Here is a 17,762-nt window from a genome sequence, read left to right as displayed (position 1 = left end):
GAAAGAGTTAATCCCAAATATCCAGAAACAGAGAGCAATGATGAAATTGAGACTCACCAATAACATCTAAGAACTCCATCAGTAAGAAGATATAGAGTCTATTTTCTTCATCAGTCTTCCTCTCAGAATCTCCTTCCTCCCACTTTTGATTTGGATCTTCATTATTAATTATATATATTGCCTATTGTGTTTTCTTTTAGCCAGGAGCAAATGGCTTCCCTCAGATCCTCAAATCATATCAGAAGGACTATATGCAATAGCGGTGGTTCTCAGTTTCTCAAGGATTGCTTACATTCTCCCAGCCAATGAAAGCTTTGGTCCTCTCCAGATTTCTTTGGGAAGAACTGTGAAAGACATCTTCAAGTTCATGGTCATCTTTATCATGGTGTTTCTCGCCTTCATGATTGGAATGTTCAACCTTTACTCATACTACCTAGGTGCAAAATATAACCCAGCGTTTACAACGTGAGTATCTACAGCATGGGTTTTGACTCCCTGGACTGCTGTTATGTGTATTCTATAAAATTGCAGACTATATGTATTCCTGCATCGTTGGAACATTATTGTGGGAAATATCCAGTTTATTTTGCACTCAACACATTCTCAGTCAACCTCTCTATCCAGATTAGACCAATATCTGACACTCAGTTCAGCTAGCAAATATGGCTCGAAGCTTATATATTAAACATCAGCAAATATCAAAACAGTTTAATTGATAAAATGAGATCAAAGGAACACAAAAACAAAGAGACATAAATAGTACCAACAATTATGTCTGTCTGTCTGTCTGTCTGTCTGTCTGTCTGTCTGTCTGTCTCTCTCTCTCTCTCTCTCTCTCTCTCTATCTATCTATCTATCTATCTCCTAACATCTATCATATATATCTCAAAAAACAAAGAAACACTGTTGTAGGAAATTATCATGGCCAAACCTAAAGGAAAATAGCAACAATAGCATAGAGATGTAAAATAGGGCACCAGATGGTATCTCCTGCACCATTAAAGAAAGAAACAATTTGGTGGATGGAGATGCTATATCCAATATGCATATCATTTTCAGATATCAAATGTTTTACTGTTAACCAGATATTCTATAAAGCACTTAAAGGAAATCTATAACATTTTGAGAATGAGAGAATTATTTACCTCAGGGCTTGAGAAATAACATACAATGCAATGCAATGCAATGCAATGCAATAACATAACAACATAATATAATATAATATAATATAATATAATATAATATAATATAATATAATATAATATAATAATATAGTATAATGTAATTTAAAATAACATAACATAACGTTATGTTATGTTATGTTATGTTATGTTATGTTATGTTATGTTATGTTATGCAAATATATAACATAAAACATAACATAATAGTTATAGCACAGCAAAAAACATGTTTCAATGAAGGTGGTTAACAAAAGCTGCATGCCATTACTGATAGATGTATATCTTTTTCCAAACCGTTATTTCACCTGTTCTAGAATAATTTGCAGTGTCCATCTATATGACAGGTCAGTTTTCTAACAGGATGGTGTTTTTTTAACTTATAGGTTCAGCAACATGGCCCTTAGAGGGAACTTAGATCCAACCTCATCATTAAAAAGATTAAAAATAGAAAATGCTCACAAAGCCATGAAACCTTACAAAATCTCTGTGTGCTTGCAAAAACGCAGTGTGAGCATGCATTATGATATGCTTTAGATTGTTCAGCACTGATTATAGAATATTTTGTAATATTTTAGAATATTAGAATTTTATAAAATTTTAAAAGTCACAAACTCATAGCTGGCTGTGAAGAATGTGATGACTTCTACTCCAGCACAAGTCTATATGACTTTGCTGTAATGAATTTACTAGATCATAATCACATGAAATACCTCAAAATTTCAAACAAAGGGAAGGAGGGAAGAAAGGAGGAGGGAGGGAAGAGAGTTATTTGGAATTGACCTCACATCAGGGGTGAAATCCAGCAGGTTCTGACAGGTTCTGGAGAACCAGTAGTGGAAATTTTAAGTAGTCTGGAGAAATGGCAAATACCACCTCTGGCTGACCCCAGAGTGGGGTGGGAATGGAGATTTTGCAATATCCTTCCCCCAGGAATGGGAAGGGAATGAGGATTTTGTAGTATCCTTCCCCTGGAGTGGGTGGGAATGGAGATTTTGCAGTATCCTTCCCTTGCCACGCCCACCAAGCCACACCATACCCACCAAGCCACGCCCACAGAACCAGTAGTAAAAAAATTTGGAGTTCACCACTGCCTCACATCTATTTATATCTTGACTAGGTCACCCCATGTTTTGTACTATAGTGATGCAACTGCCAGTGTATGCCTAAATATAAAGCAAGGATTTCCACTACAGTGCCATGCATTCAAAAGACAGTATCAGACTGTCAGCAGCCAATATGCCCTTAATTTATTCTCTAGTGTGCACATAATCTTTCTGACAGCTGTTGCAAGTGGAAAATAGTATCTAATCCTGTAATTAAAGACTGCTCCCTAAAGAAGATGCATAAGAGAGCAGATTTGCAGTTACAACTGTCATTTTATTTGGGGGGGGGACTTCTTATTGCTGCAGTTCATCATTCTGAAAATGGTTTGGGGAATTCCAGTTTGTATGGCAAGCTTATTTCTGGTTGTTAAGTAATTAAGTATAAAACAACAAATGTAGTCTGTATGTGAGAACTTCTTTGCTTTCTTTTATGTTCAAGAAGTATCGTATCAACAACTTTGTTTCTGGAGCTTTATATTCTGGATGACAAATAACATAGAGACATGTTTTCTGAAATATAAAGGTCTGTATATAAATTACATAATCTCCAAAGAGAAAGATAGATAAGCATTAGATTATATTTTGCTCAATTTACTAGAACTTTCAAAAACTTCATTTTTATCACTTGCCTTGTTTGTCACTCTGGTATCTTCTCCACACCCCATTAGAAAATACCAGCATGCATATTTTTAATTTTTTAAATATATATCTTTAATTTTTTAAATATTGTGGGGAACACCCCCCCCCCGCTCTTAGAAGAATGAAATATTTTGGGGAATATGAAAAAGGCAGGATCAAATATTTCCCCTAAAGGAGAAATGGAAAAAAAGTCTTGAGAGGCAGAAACCAGCCCCAGTTTCCCTGTCCCAAGCAGAAACTGAGGAGGCCAGCTATTAGAAATGCAGATTTAGTAATCCATTCAAAAAGACTGGGTCAGGCAGAAACTTCAGATAAGCAACACAATAAGCCAAAGGTTGACAAAATTAGCTCAGACAAACACCTAGGATTTGAACTTCCCCTTTTGCCTCTAGAGCCAGCCACAACCCCTACATGACCCCATAGGAATCCAGAAGGTATAAAAACCCACCTACTCTATACTCCATTTTGTCAGCTGTCCCAGAACCACAAACCCTGGTGGTTCTGTTCATCAATAAATGGACCTTCTTTCCAATTAGCCTCCAGTCTCCATTTTATTTTTAGCGTCTTTCTCCCAGCTTCGAACTGAATCAAATGGATTTTCCTCCCAACAATATATTTCCATCTATTTCTGATATTTGATGTGATTCAGTATCCCATTTCATTACGTCATATAATTTGGAACAAATGAACAACAGTCACATCATTATGGATCAGAAATATCCATGATTTAAATACAGTGTACAAGGATTTAATCCTAAATAAAAACAGAACCAGGGATTATATATTAGAATTTGGGAATTACTTGTTAGGCAAAAAAATAATAATATTAAATATCTCTGACATAGGATTAAGCTGTCTGAAATCCATGAAAATTAATAGGCTTATGTGTATCTTATTTGGTATGAAATGGATACTAATGTAGTATATGGTAAGCTAAGAAAGAATAGCAAGAATAAACATGATCAGCAAGCATTTAGGATAAGATAGCACAGCTCAGACATATTTCTGAAAAAGTAATTTCCTTGTAGTATTTCTTAGCATCCAGAGGTCTATCTTACGATCCCCAAATGACCGTAAAGATTAGCCAGCTGAGGCTTATCCCAAATAATAACTGAATATGAGTAACATCATTCTTGTTTGAATAGCCTTTATTGAGGTTATTGACCTGTATATAGTTTCACAATTTACATAATAAACTTCAAATAAAAGTATAGTTCCTATATACCATGTTTCATTGAAAATAAGACCCTATCTTATATTTTTTTTGAACCCTGAAATAAGCGCTTGGCCTTATTGCCATGCGCTCAAAAGCCCGATTGGGCTTATTATCAGTGGATGTCTTATTTTGGGGGAAACAGGGTAGTGACAATAAATAAAGGTATATGGTAATAGTATATACTATTATATCTACTATATAATAGCATATACTATTATATATTATGTAATAGTATATACTATAATAGTATATACTATTATAATGTATACTATAAGAAAATAAGAATATAGTTTAAAAAATAGAAGCTAAAATACTAATTGTTGTCAAATACAATAAAGTACTTTTTTTCTTCTTCTGTTCAATTATGTCTGATTTTCACTGACCAGCAGTTTTCTCGTCAAGGTTTTTCAGAAGTGGTTTGCCATTGCCTCCTTCCTAGGACTGAGAAACCATTAACCATTACACCAAACCAGCTCTTGATATGCCTATAAATCGACTTATTTAATAGAATCCCTAAACACTAAAGTATGATTTTATTATACACTTTTAAAACACCACTACATTTTAAAAACTTGAAACATTTACATATTTAAAATTAAAGCCCATGGATTGATAAGGCATTTTATTAAATTCTTTATTAAGGTTACAGGTCAGCCCCATAAATTTAGTAATCTTACAGAGTAAAAACTGTACAATGTTCAGTGAAATTTGAAGCCCCTTAAGCATCCTGATCTTCATATTCAGCATGCTGTTTTTAACAGAATTTTGCTCCTTGCCAGGTCATTTTTGGATCCTTACCTTCAGGTAGAACTTGTGCATATAGATCATTTGGAGCATTCAGAAGGATTGGCACTGTAGAGGCTAGCAAGGTTCTATGAGTTTGTGCAACTAACAGCATGGAAGAAAACAGGCAATCACAATTTCTAAAGACCTGTCCCCACATGGGGAAAGTCTTTCTTTACATGGGATGATCTTAGATGAGCTCTCAAGGATTGTTGATGGGGAATATCAAAGCAAGCAACTCTGCAATATTGGGGTTAACTTAACAAGCAATGATAAATTGTCATTTTCTAAATAACCATCCATCTTAAATCTATGAATGAGTCAGAACAAAATAACCCTCTAGCAAGGAAAATACTTGCTCTTAATTGGGAGTTGGGGGATCATTAAGAGAATGATATGTGGCCCATAGGCAGCTAATTTAAAGCTTAGTATTAAAGACAGAGCAGATATATAATAGATAGGTAGGTAGGTAGGTAGGTAGGTAGATAGATAGATAGATAGATAGATAGATAGATAGATAGATAGATAGATAATTTTTACTGTATTTTAAAATATGGGTATTTTAAATTATGGGTATCAATTCAGCCAAATTTATTTAATTCATTTTATTCGATTTTAAATTTTGTATATGTATGTGTTTTATTTCATGGCTGTTCACCACCCTGAGTCCTTCGGGAGTAGGGCGGTATAGAAATTCAATAAAATAAATAAATAAATAAATAAAATATACATTAGCTATCAATAAACCACATCAATTAAATTTAATTAATATGGCAAGTACATACTTTCTGGCTGGTGATAGTACAGCTTAACACATGTGCACAATGCTTGGTAGAAATAAGTCCCAACTACTCCCTTACCTACATTCACAGATGTTAGCATGGAGACTGAGTAATATCCATCTCAATTTAACTCTTCCTGCACCAGATCTCCTGCAGAAACACAACACTAAAATTAGTTATATTATATCCTTGTGCTATAAATTGCATCCTGCTATATTCCAGGAAATCATTTCAAAGAAGTGATTGAGCCACTGAGGTTCAGTGGGTTTCTTCTACCTCTTTGGAGATTGGTGGATTTATAGGGATTTGCTCCATCCAAGAGAAATCATTGTCTCATGTAACGGACAACTGGTAAAGCTCCTTGTTACAGAGTAAGGGAAAGATCTGTTCTTGTTTATATGGAGTCTTCCCACAACTCTCCCATCAGGCTTGTCCTCTGGCCCTGCCCTGTTTAATGTTTCTGTTGGAGCCTCAGGGTCCTCTTTTCATTACTACAGCTTTCTGTTACCATGCCCTGTGTTTGATAATTGTCAAGCCAAATTACCTGAGAAAATTTCGGGGGGGGGGGGGGTCTTCTATTGTGTCATTCTGCATCTCTGTTCCTTGTATTCTTCCTACCACCACCAACACTTTGAATAGCCAGACAACTCAGATCCATTAATTTGAAGACTTTTCAAAATGCCATTTAACCATGTTGATAAATCAATAAGCCCTACTTAGTGATCCTCCTCTGTAAAGTTCTGGGTTTTTCTCATCTTCTCTATTCTCTGGCAGAATGGCTCATTTTAATTTCATTATTATTATATCTTCTTTTTTTATTATTAGCTGGCACCCTGAGATTTGTTCTCACAATCTTTTATTGTTAATTGACATCTTTGGTATAACTTTGGAATGCTTATTGTTAATTGATGTGATATCTTTGAAGTGATTCTGTTCCAGAGATGGCTATTATTAAGGTAGATTTTAGTGTCTCTGCTCTGTGATGGGTCTCATTTTACCCTACCCCTGGAAGATTTTTAACTGACCAAATTAAACTTTTTTCTTCTTCTTCTGTTCCTCTATCTTGTTCATCTTAGTCTTCCTTTCTCTCCTTACTTAACAGATATTTAACCTTCTCATTTTGGCTGAGATCAAATGTATCTTGCTTGAACATGAAAAGTTATGGACTTGGAAAGGAAAAATAAATAAAATAGTACTAAATGGATTGATCCATTGTTCAGAAACAGTTTGCCCATCTCAAACTGTTGACATCTCAAAGAAGATGCTATTGCAGGTGTCTCCTTGCAAGGTTGGGATGGGTTATGTTTTGCAATAGTCTAAAGATGATGTGGGATGTGGTGGCTCAGTGGCCAAGACACTGAGCTTGTTGATCAAAAGGCCGGCAGTTCAGCAGTTCGAATCCCTACTGCCGCATAATGGGGTGAGCTCCCGTTACTTGTCTTCTGCCAACGAAAGCATGTAAAAAATGCAAGTAGAAAAATAGGGACCACCTTTGGTGGGAAGGTAACAGCGTTCCATGCGCTTTTGGCATTTAGTCATGCCAGCCACATGACCACGGAGACATCTTCGGATAGGGCTGGCTCTTCAGCTTTGAAACGGAGATGAGCACTGCCCCCTAGAGTCGAGAACGACTAGCCTTTACCTTTACCTTAAAGATGAAATACAGAGACTGTTTATTAAAGATATAAAACAGACAATGACTTGAATATTAGTACAACATGCTAAATTCAGATGCTTTTGTGAAGCCCAGGTCACTTCAGCTCATAATAAATAAATTGTTGAATTAGCTGAGGTAGTTACCCCTCTGGTGACACTACTGCCATTGACTACTCAACCACAGTGACATCTGGGAACGAAGTACCAGGTGGGCTACAACTAATGCAGTAACTACTATTGAAGTTTGATCTTTAATGGAAGATTTTGCAAATAGTACTTAATTTACAAGTCCTTTGCACAATTTCCACTTTCTGAATATAATGGAACCTTGTGGGTATTTGGCGTTTTGTACTGAATGAGAAAAAAGAGCCTTAGAGATTCGCGATAAGGCTGTGGTTTATCTCTGTGGTTGGACTGAGATAAAAAACATGAGCTGAGCTGTTTTCCGCACAAAGTCATGGAGATTGTTTCCCATCCCAAGCTAGAAAACACCCGTTTCCAAATTCCCTTCCATTCTCTTTTTGTGTTTCAGAAGATTTCAAAGGTTGTAAACAGACCTTGTTTTCAAGGTACAAATGAAAGTGCTCCAGATTCACATTTCTAATCCCAGAAATGTGTCTCAGTGATATCCCTGAAGAGGACTATTTTGAAGGAGAGTAGACTTGCAGAATCAAATTCCACATCTCCAGAACCTGAAGATCTACACCTAGAGACCAAATGTCTAAATTATCCTTGCCTAGTATAACATTCTTTGGAGGTTTTAAAGAGGCATTTTCAAAATCAATCTTTTCTTTCTTTTATTTCTTTCTTTCTTTTTTTCTGTCTTTCTTCTTTCTTTCTTTCTTTCTTTCTTTCTTTCTTTCTTTCTTTCTTTCTTTCTTTCTTTCTTTCTTTCTTTCTCAAAAATTGCTTTCCAAATTCAAAGCATAAATATTTGAACACGGTGCTTCCTGAAAAGAAAGCTAATACAATCCTTTGATCTGAAAAGTCAGCTGAGACTTCCTTCCTGTGGAAAACTCAGAGACTGAAATGGCAGATTCAGCACTTCTTGCAATACTCCTACAAACAGCCATTTTTAATTCATTCTAGAAATATCATGCCTGAACAGAGTTAGGAGGAACAAAATCCTTGCCTATGGGCATGACTGAAGATGAATGATGAACAAGTGGAAGTAACTATCAAGGAACAGCCACTCCAGGGCCATTTCTCAGGGAAGAAGTAGTTAATTTGTGCTTGGCCAGGGAGAAGACAGACATTTTGATGTTGCTTCAGATTGTTGTCCACATAGTAAAACAGATGTGAATGAAAAATATTAGGGAGAAGAATTATTGTCCCTGATCTCTGAGTTCCATATATACATTAATGAGCGTTTAGGTGTATAATACCTTTGCACACAAACAAAATGCTTACTTATACATTAGGAAAGCCATATTTGATACATGGACCAGGGCTATGCAACAATGTTGATGCACCTTTGAATGAAACATCCTGTTCAGGAATATTGTGAAGCAAAGAGCCCTTCTCTGTTCCACAGCAGTAGAGCAATGTAGCTGAACCATTCTAGTAATATAAAAAAGATACTATATATGCCAAGTGTAGCCTATTCTATATCCCAATAATTCTTACATGGTTCTCTGTCCAAGTACTAAACTTATTGCTACCAAGTTTAGCCTAGGAAAATCAAAGGAGCCACTAGAGGGCAGCAAAGGTTTTTCTGTATCTCTGGTCCCATTCAGAGGCCATCTGGATTTTAGCAGCCAAGTTCTGGCAGGTCTAGCTAAATAGGGCTGACTGCTGCCAGCAAGAAGTTCAAACACTTTTAGCTCAACCTGGTTGCTAGGCAACATCAATGTAGATCTGCTAATTCAGGAAATTGATGCAACTGTTAAAATTGCAAATAGGAAAATAATAATAAAGTAGAACCCTTCCAAATTAAAACAAAGTGAGATAATATCATGCTATTGGGATCAAAGTTAAATGTAATATTTCATAGAAAAAAGTGACCTTGTTCTTTTCTTTAAGCTTTTATGAAGACATTTACTTCTCTTGATGGTGTAATGAAGAACAAAAAAGAAAATCCATGCCACAGCTCTCTGAACTGTGTCGTGTAAAGAGTGGATATTAAAAATTCACAGTCAATGCTATGTGGTATTTTGCATCTTCCTATATGAAGCAATATGAGAAAGAGTACATTTTATACCTGAAAAGTGAAATAAAACTGCACCAAGTGATTGAATGGCAGGTATCAGGCAAGTAAGAAAAATACAATGGAGTCGAATGCATCTGGAACAAACAACCCATACTCCAAATTAAATTCCATCTCTTAAAATCTAGTGAGGGGAATAGGGAATGTGCTTATTACCAAAGCGAGAGAAAGGTTATTGTTGAGCCTTACCCATGCCAGCTGTGGGAGTTTGTTTATTGTTTATTTATTGGTTCGATTTATATGCCGCCCTTCTCCAGAGACTCAGGGCGGCGTACAATGCATTAAGCAATAGCCTTCATACTTTTGTACATACCTGCTTAGTAGGGCTTTCGTCCCCCCCCCCAAGCGGTGTTCTTTTTTATACAAAGTCAGCTAATTGCCCCCACAATCCGGGTCCTCATTTTACCTACCTCGGAAGGATGGAAGGCTGAGTCAACCTTGAGCCTGGTGAGATTTGAACTCGCAGTAATTGCAGGCAGCTGGCAGCTAAGTGCTACTTAACAGCACTTTAGTCTGCAGCGCCACCAATGCAAGAGTTATTGTTTCCGTGCCCATATAGGCTGCAGTTAGCCAGGTAGCAGCTTTGCATCTGTAGATTGGAAGGCCCATCCTTTGCTTCTGCCAATTACTTCCCTTTAGCCAACGGAAAGTGATGGCATGCAGTGGCTAATCTGAGATCACCTTTTTTGCAGTCATTACTAGCTAGTTCACTATTGTTTTTCAGGTCCTTTTGAAAGAAAAAATAACTTGAAAAAATAAATCAGCGGAGACATCCCCTTCAAAAAAAAAAAAAGCATCTAGATAACATAAAATGCTGGAAGTGCTAGTTCAAAATACCTTTCTCTCCAAAATTATCGCAGATAATGTGAAATTGTAGATTAAACAATCAAGTCTTGTTACCTTATCAGTAGACTAAATAGCTTCTTGGGTGATTTTGTGCCAATCACCATCTCTTAGCCCACCCACCTCACAGGTTGGTGGTTGTGGGGAAAAGGATGAAGGGGGTGGGGAGGAGGGTGAAGGGGTTTTAGGTATGTTTACCACCCTGAGTTATTTATAGAAAAAAATTAATAAAGGTGAGATTTACAATAAAATAATTCCTGTGTTGATAAAGAAGGTTTCTCTTAAGAAGGATTTAAGGCCCATATTCAAACTGGGCTGATCAATGCATGTTTTCATTGATTCAAAACATGAATCAATGCATGTTTTCAAGTATATGTCACACAGTAAGTCAGTGGTATATTAACCATTAAGCAGACTAAGCACGTTTTTAGGGCACCAGGCCCAAAGGGGGCACCACAAAGTTGAGAAAGAAAAAAAACAAAACAATGAAGTTTGTACAGTATGTACAAAGTAGGGGGGCACCAAGATTTGTCAATGCTTAGGGCACCAGTGAGCCTTAATCCGCCACTGAGTAAGATAGGTATACTTACTAAAGGACAATTCACTTTTTATCCAGATTTACAGCCTGGATTACTCTGCCTTTCCTAACTTAAATCTATTTGGTGCTATGTAGTAGAGAGGGCTTTTGCTGATAGCCCCAAAAGTGAGGCAATGCTTTCTACAGAGACTCCATGGTAGGGCCTTCTGAGTCATGCTCCTCTGTCAGGAGCAGCCTTTCCCTTGATTGTATACTCATACTGTGCAAAATTTCCAAGAGAGAAGTTTAAAGTCTGTGTTGCCTGATTGATGAACCTCCAAGACCTTGTTATGTTACTGATTGCTTATACTTTAATTTTATGTTGTTATTTGTAAGCTACTCAAAATCTCAGAAACGGAATAGCATGTAATACTTATGTATTTATTTGCTTATATGCTTGTTTATAACACTAATAACCATCCCTACATCTCATTCAGCTGAGGCTAAGGCTCTCTGGAAGCAGCTTTTAGTGTTTATAGAAAGCTAAGAGAGATGAGGCTGCACCTGCTTCTGGACAAATAATGTTCCAAAAAGTAGGGATTACCACAGAGACCATCTGGCACTTAGTCTACCCCCCTGTGTATTTTTCATGGGGGAGGGGCATTCTTGTCTAGATGACCAGACTGAACAGACATTCAATTCTGGGAAGAAGTTGTCTAATATATCCGAGTGCTGTGGGATAACACTGTGATAATCAGCATTTTAGACTGGGGAATGATTTGGCTCTTCATAAAATAGGAGAAAGGCAAGCTCACTATTGATATGGTATTATTCTGGATGGTCTTTTTTTTTTTTAAGTTCAATTCACTTCAGCAGTCCATTCAACGAAAGGTGGTAGCTTTCCGGAGTTCACATATTATACAAAGTTGGTTTCTGGATGCTGAAATAAGACACAATGATTGGATTTCTACCTAAGACTAAAGCATAAACTATAAACTATAGAATAGAAACCACTTTATCCAGGTTCACAAAACAGACAAAATGGCTTTACCAAAATTTGCTCACAAACATCAAGTTCGGAGGTGTCTTTTGTTTAAATTCTCAAGATTAAATATTTTTTAATGTTGGTTTATTAGTGCCTCTTCAGCTCAAAACAATGATTGGTTGGTGATGTATTCCCAGTCAGACCCAAATAGCTAACTAAGATTTCATTTTATCTTTAGGGTAGAAGAAAGCTTTAAAACTTTATTCTGGTCCATATTTGGCTTGTCTGAAGTAATATCAGTGGTGCTGAAATATGATCACAAATTTATTGAGAATATTGGATATGTGCTCTATGGGGTTTATAACGTCACCATGGTGGTTGTTCTCCTCAACATGTTAATAGCCATGATCAACAATTCTTATCAGGAAATTGAGGTAAGAGTGATCTATCACTTAAATATATCAAAATATTGTGTAAAAAGCAGAGCATTACTTAAGGGATAAGAACACCTTGAATCCTTCTTCCAGTTTTGAAAAGCTTGATAGTAATGCCAATTAACTTTTGGATTTGAATATGCAGTTGTTTAAGGGTTGGTTGGTTACTTATTATGTAAATAATGATTACCATCCTGAAAATTCAATTCAAAATGTAATTCAAAAACAGAACACCAATTAGGAATCTCTTGCAGAGACTTAATTTTTAGTTCTGATTGTTTCCCAAGTCCATCTGACAATGGAGCTTTTCTGGTTCATGGTCTTTTTATATCAGAAGCCTAGGAACTTAATTAACTTGGCTTCAATTCATTTCAGGGATACTCCATGGAAAAAGTAATTTGAAAGTAGGGAAACAGAAGAAAAATGCCATTTAAATTAATATAGGAATCATTTTTTGTATATCCTTATTCATGGTCCTTGGCTCCTTCAATAATATTTTAACTGAAAAATTAATTTGTTTGTACACTGTTAGATCCAAGACCATTAAAGTTAGACTTAAATTGTAATCATAAAGGACATTTTGAGAATTTAGATCTTTTTTTCCAGTGAGCCTAGGTAAATAAAGCAACTACAAGTAATGCTTCTATACCGGATCAGGTCATGATAAAGGAAAAGTATTGAATTTTTCTGTGTGGCTTATTTCAAAAGGAAAATTAGAATCAATGATCTTATAAAGGATGACTTTGGGGCAAAACATTTTAACAGCTTGAAAAACCAAATACAGCTCTTGAAATTTGTAAAAATAACAAGCTTGCACCTTCTCAAAAACTAATCTTTTAAATTAAATCAGTTCTTCTATTCCTTTTGCAGGAAGATGCAGATGTGGAGTGGAAATTTGCACGTGCTAAACTCTGGCTTTCCTATTTTGATGAGGGAAGAACTCTACCTGCTCCTTTTAATCTAGTGCCAAGCCCTAAATCATTTTATTATCTCATAATGAGAATAAAAATGTGCCTCATAAAACTCTGCAAATCCAAGGCCAAAAACTGTGAAAATGATCTTGAGATGGGAATGCTGAATTCCAAGCTACGAGTAAGTCAGTCGTTTTTAATTTATTTCTCAATGTAAGTATTTATTTCTTGAAATGGCATGTTGAAGGCACACAATTTCAACCCTATGTTTAAGCTGCTAGTCACTGGCATGAGAAATTTTCTTACAATTAAGATCACCTCTGTAAAAAGAACATTTTGGCCTCAGAAGCTGCAGGAAACAAGACTGATAACATGACTGCATTGGAGTTAGCAAAACATTTTTGGACTTAATATATTTAAGTACTGCCATTTCCTCCTTAAACCTCGACACACACACACACCTCAGATAGAAAAATCAGTTCAATTTTGTGCATCCACACAAAAAGTGTCTTGAAAGTGTTAAGAACTGAAATGCATGCAAGTCTTAAGGATGAATTTTCATTTCACCCTTAAACCGTTACCTAGCTCCTCCAAAAACACCAACATGTTTGAATTCTTCTACTCCAAAAATGGCCTGGAGAATCCCAAAAGATATTGAAAACTTCATGTTGTCCAAACTCGTATGACAAAAACTAATCCTAAAGGATTTCAATTAGGGCTAGGGTTAGGGTTAGAGTTAACATTATGGCAAGTATTCAACAATCCAAGAAAGTAAATAGCATATGCGTACCTGACAGATATTATAGAATATATGTGCAATATCATAAGATGTTATAGAATAGAATAGAATAGAATAGAATAGAATAGAATAGAATAGAATAGAATAGAATAGAATAGAATAGAATAGAATAGAACAGAACAGAGTTGGAAAGGACTTTGGAGGTCTTCTAGTCGAACCCCCTGCTTAGGCAGAAAACCCTACACCCCTTCAGACAAATGGTTATCCAATCTCTTCTTAAAAACTTCCAGTATTGGAGCATTTACAACTTCTGGAGGCAAGTTGTTCCACTAATTAATTGTTCTGTCAGGAAATTTCTCCTTAGTACTAAATTGCTTCTCTTCTTGATTAGTTTCCACCCATTGCTTCTTGTCCTGCCTTCAGGTGCTTTGGAGAATAGAATATTCTCCTCTTTGGAGAATAGCTTGACTCCTTTTTTGTGGCAGCCCCTGCCACTTTTGTCTCTGTTCTTCTAAAATTCAGAGGAAGCACATATACAATAACTTGCACATTATTTCAATGTATTCATTACCTAGGAATGTTTTATCAAGGAAACAGTGAATCAGAAACAGAAGGAATCATGGAGGTCAGTTGATTCAATCACTGTTACTGTGAAGGTTTTAGAGTGCATCTGTAGTACCCCTGAGTGAACAAGTCTTTATATACTTGAAACTCCTCGAGTGTTATTTTCAACCAGAAAGTCAGATGCATAGCAACAGGACAAATTTTACAACATTTATTGTTCAGTTTCTGAACATATGGCCCTGCCCATTCACAAAATCACAAAGCCATGTGCACAGCTATTTGAGTCAAAGTCTATTTAGCTGGTTTGGTTTAAGTTCTTGAAGCAATGATATGGGACACCCATTTTGAATGCTATCTTGTAGCATGTGATGTATCTTTATGCCTTCTAATAAGGAAGGCTTGATCAGTCCAGCAAAGTTTGACTAGACCCATCTTGGCATCTGTAACATTTCCACAAGGAAAAGTGCCTTTTCCTCTTCAGGTGCATAAGTGCATAAATCCACATAAGCTGAAATCTTTCTGAACAATCCTCTCTGTCTTTTTCCCTTTTTCTCTGCTTTGAGTGGAGCTTTCACATACCACATTCATACACATTTGTGGAACTCTCTTCCCCTTGTGGTCTGTGCAGCACCCTCCCTCCTGGCATCTTGGAAAACTACTAAGCCACATTTATTCCACTGTGCTTTTAATCATGGACGATAGTTTCAAGCACACATCTGTTGGGGTTGTATTTGGCCTGGGTGATTGTTTTATGTTGTTTCATATTTATCCCTAGAGTCTTCCATCCAGAATCTTCAGTTACAAATCCTGCAGACCAGCAGACAAATCCATTTACACAATTACATGGCGTAAAGTTACTGCTAAAGCTTCAATTGGCATTATATGCTTATGACAATATACTGGTTTTGACATACCAATGCATGGTTCATTATATTCCATTCATAGGAGAGAGGGGGCTGGGTTGTTTTGCAAATCAACTTCAAAGTGGTATATCACTTGAGAGTTTATCGAAGAAAAGGGTTGACTTGAAGAACTGCACAGCCCTGGTAGATAACTTCTATTCAGCTGGCTATCAACATATAGTAAGGTTTGTCCCACACAGCATTTCATTTCTGCATTCCTGGATTTTGAAAAATTGCCTGGGGCTTGTTATGGAAACTGTTTTACTAAAACCAGCAAATTATAACCTGTGAGGAAACAGCTGTATTTAAAATGTTACAAATATTTGCCTGCATTCATTCTGCTTCAGGCAACAATAAAACTCCACAACTGCAAGAAACGTATGTAAATAAATCAAAGAAGGCTACAGGAAGCTGCTGTAGCTTCCAGTCCCAGTTTAATAATAGAAGGGATGGAAAGGTGTATTATAAATGGACTGAGAACTACAGCAGAGATTATAAAAAAAAAAAACCTATGGATCTTGTTGAAAGTAAATCTAGGTGTTTCCCTGACAGGTTTTACGGTGGGGTTAAATGTGGCTGTTTTTAATCTTTTTCTGGATGAATGGGACAGAGGTTGGCTTTGTATACTTACTAAATAAGAAGCATATCCAAGCAATCCATTTATCTTTTTTCAATCTTTAAAAAAAATTGACAAATTACTAGCCATTACAAGCTCTTTTGCAGGACTCACTCTTGATGCTGTCTAAACTTCCTAGGACAGGGGTGTCAAACTCACGGTGTCACGTCATCACGTAATGTATTGTGACTTTTTTCCCCTTCACTAAACTGGGGGTGGACATCGCCAGTGCATGACACATCCGGTCCATGGGCCATGACTTTGACACAGGGGTGAAATGCTCCCGGTTCGGACCAGATCGCTCAATTTGGTAGCAATGGCGGCAGGTGGTTCAGAGAACCGGTAGCAAAAATCCCTGCTCCCGCCCCATGCCCAGCTGAGCCGCGCGATCATCAGAGGCTGTTTTTTTTTACTTTTAAAAGCATTTTTTCTACAACCTCTTCGGCTGAAAAAATGCTTTTAAAAGTAAAAATCAAAAGCCTCTGATGATCTCAGATGAGTTGCCTGATCATCAGAGGCTTTTAAAAGCATTGTTGAAAAAAGGTGTTAAAGTAAAAAAAAAAAAAGTTGGCTACACCCACCCAGTTACATTACCCCACCCCCACTAAGCCACGCCCACAGAACCGATAGTAACAAATTTTATATTTACCCTGTCCTAGAAGATGCAATGTTGTTTAATGACATCACAATCTAGAATAGAATAGAATAGAATTTTTTATTGGCCAAGTGTGATTGGACACACAAGGAATTTGTCTTGGTGCATATGCTCTCAGTGTACATAAAAGAAAAGATACATTCATCAAGTATCATAAGGTACAACACTTAATAATAGTCATAGGGTACAAATAAGCAATCCGGAAACAATATCAATATAAATCGTAAGGATACAAGCAACAAAATTACAGTCATACAGTCATAAATGAAAGGCAATGGGTGGTGGGAACAATGAGAAGATTAATAGTAGTGCAGACTTAGTAAATAGTTTGACGGTGTTGAGGGAATTATTTATTTAGCAGAGTGATGGCATTCGGGACAAAACTGTTTTTGTGTCTAGTTGTAGAAAGTCCTGGTGGTGGATACATACATTTTTCTGAGAGCCAAAGGCTATATATATAGCTTCTGAGAGCTATATATATGTTGGCTTTTTATTTTTATTTTTAAGTAAAGACATATAAATGAATGTCAACTCTCTGCCACCTTACTTGTTTTATAAAGCAAATACAATCTGTGTTTGTCCTTAAATTCAATCTGGTGATTTTTTTTAAAAAAGTAGCTAAAATAAATAGTTAAGAAGTTTGAGGGACTGGAAGTCTGTGCTCAAAAGCAGACAGTTAAATGGAACAGCCCTATTGATAACTACAACACTGAACAGAGTTATGGACAGTACGAGCAATTAATCAGTGGAAGGGCTTGCCTTCAGAATTTGTGGGTACTCCAATACTGAAAGTTTTTAAGAAGAGATTGGACAGCCATTTGTCTGGAATGAAATATGATCTTCTGCTTGCTGGGAGTTGGACTAGAAGACCTCCAAGGTCCCTTTCAACTCTTTTATTCTGTATTGAAAATGGAAGTGTATGTCAACTCAAGGTTTTCTGCTGCTCTTTGTTATTAATTCAACATAAACAAATAATATACAATGTTTACTGGGTCTGTCTATTTATGGGGAGTTGAAGTGGGGAGAGTAC

At 36.5% G+C, this 17,762-nt stretch overlaps 1 protein-coding gene across 2 annotated transcripts in view; it reads left to right on the top strand.

The window, feature by feature from the left end:
- Positions 1-17,762, top strand: part of TRPC7 (transient receptor potential cation channel subfamily C member 7) — a 137,658-nt gene that overhangs the window by 107,088 nt on the left and 12,808 nt on the right. For both annotated transcript variants that reach the window (XM_087887464.1, XM_034403511.2), the window contains exons 6-8: positions 201-465; positions 12,150-12,345; positions 13,216-13,437. In XM_087887464.1, coding sequence (XP_087743590.1) covers positions 201-465; positions 12,150-12,345; positions 13,216-13,437 — 683 coding nt within the window. The remainder of the gene's footprint in view (positions 1-200; positions 466-12,149; positions 12,346-13,215; positions 13,438-17,762) is intronic.

This window comes from Pantherophis guttatus, chromosome 2 (assembly GCF_059756535.1).
Source record: "Pantherophis guttatus breed Tessera chromosome 2, ASM5975653v1, whole genome shotgun sequence".
Lineage (NCBI taxonomy): Eukaryota > Metazoa > Chordata > Lepidosauria > Squamata > Colubridae > Pantherophis > Pantherophis guttatus.
This window is presented reverse-complemented; position numbering and strand designations above follow the sequence as displayed.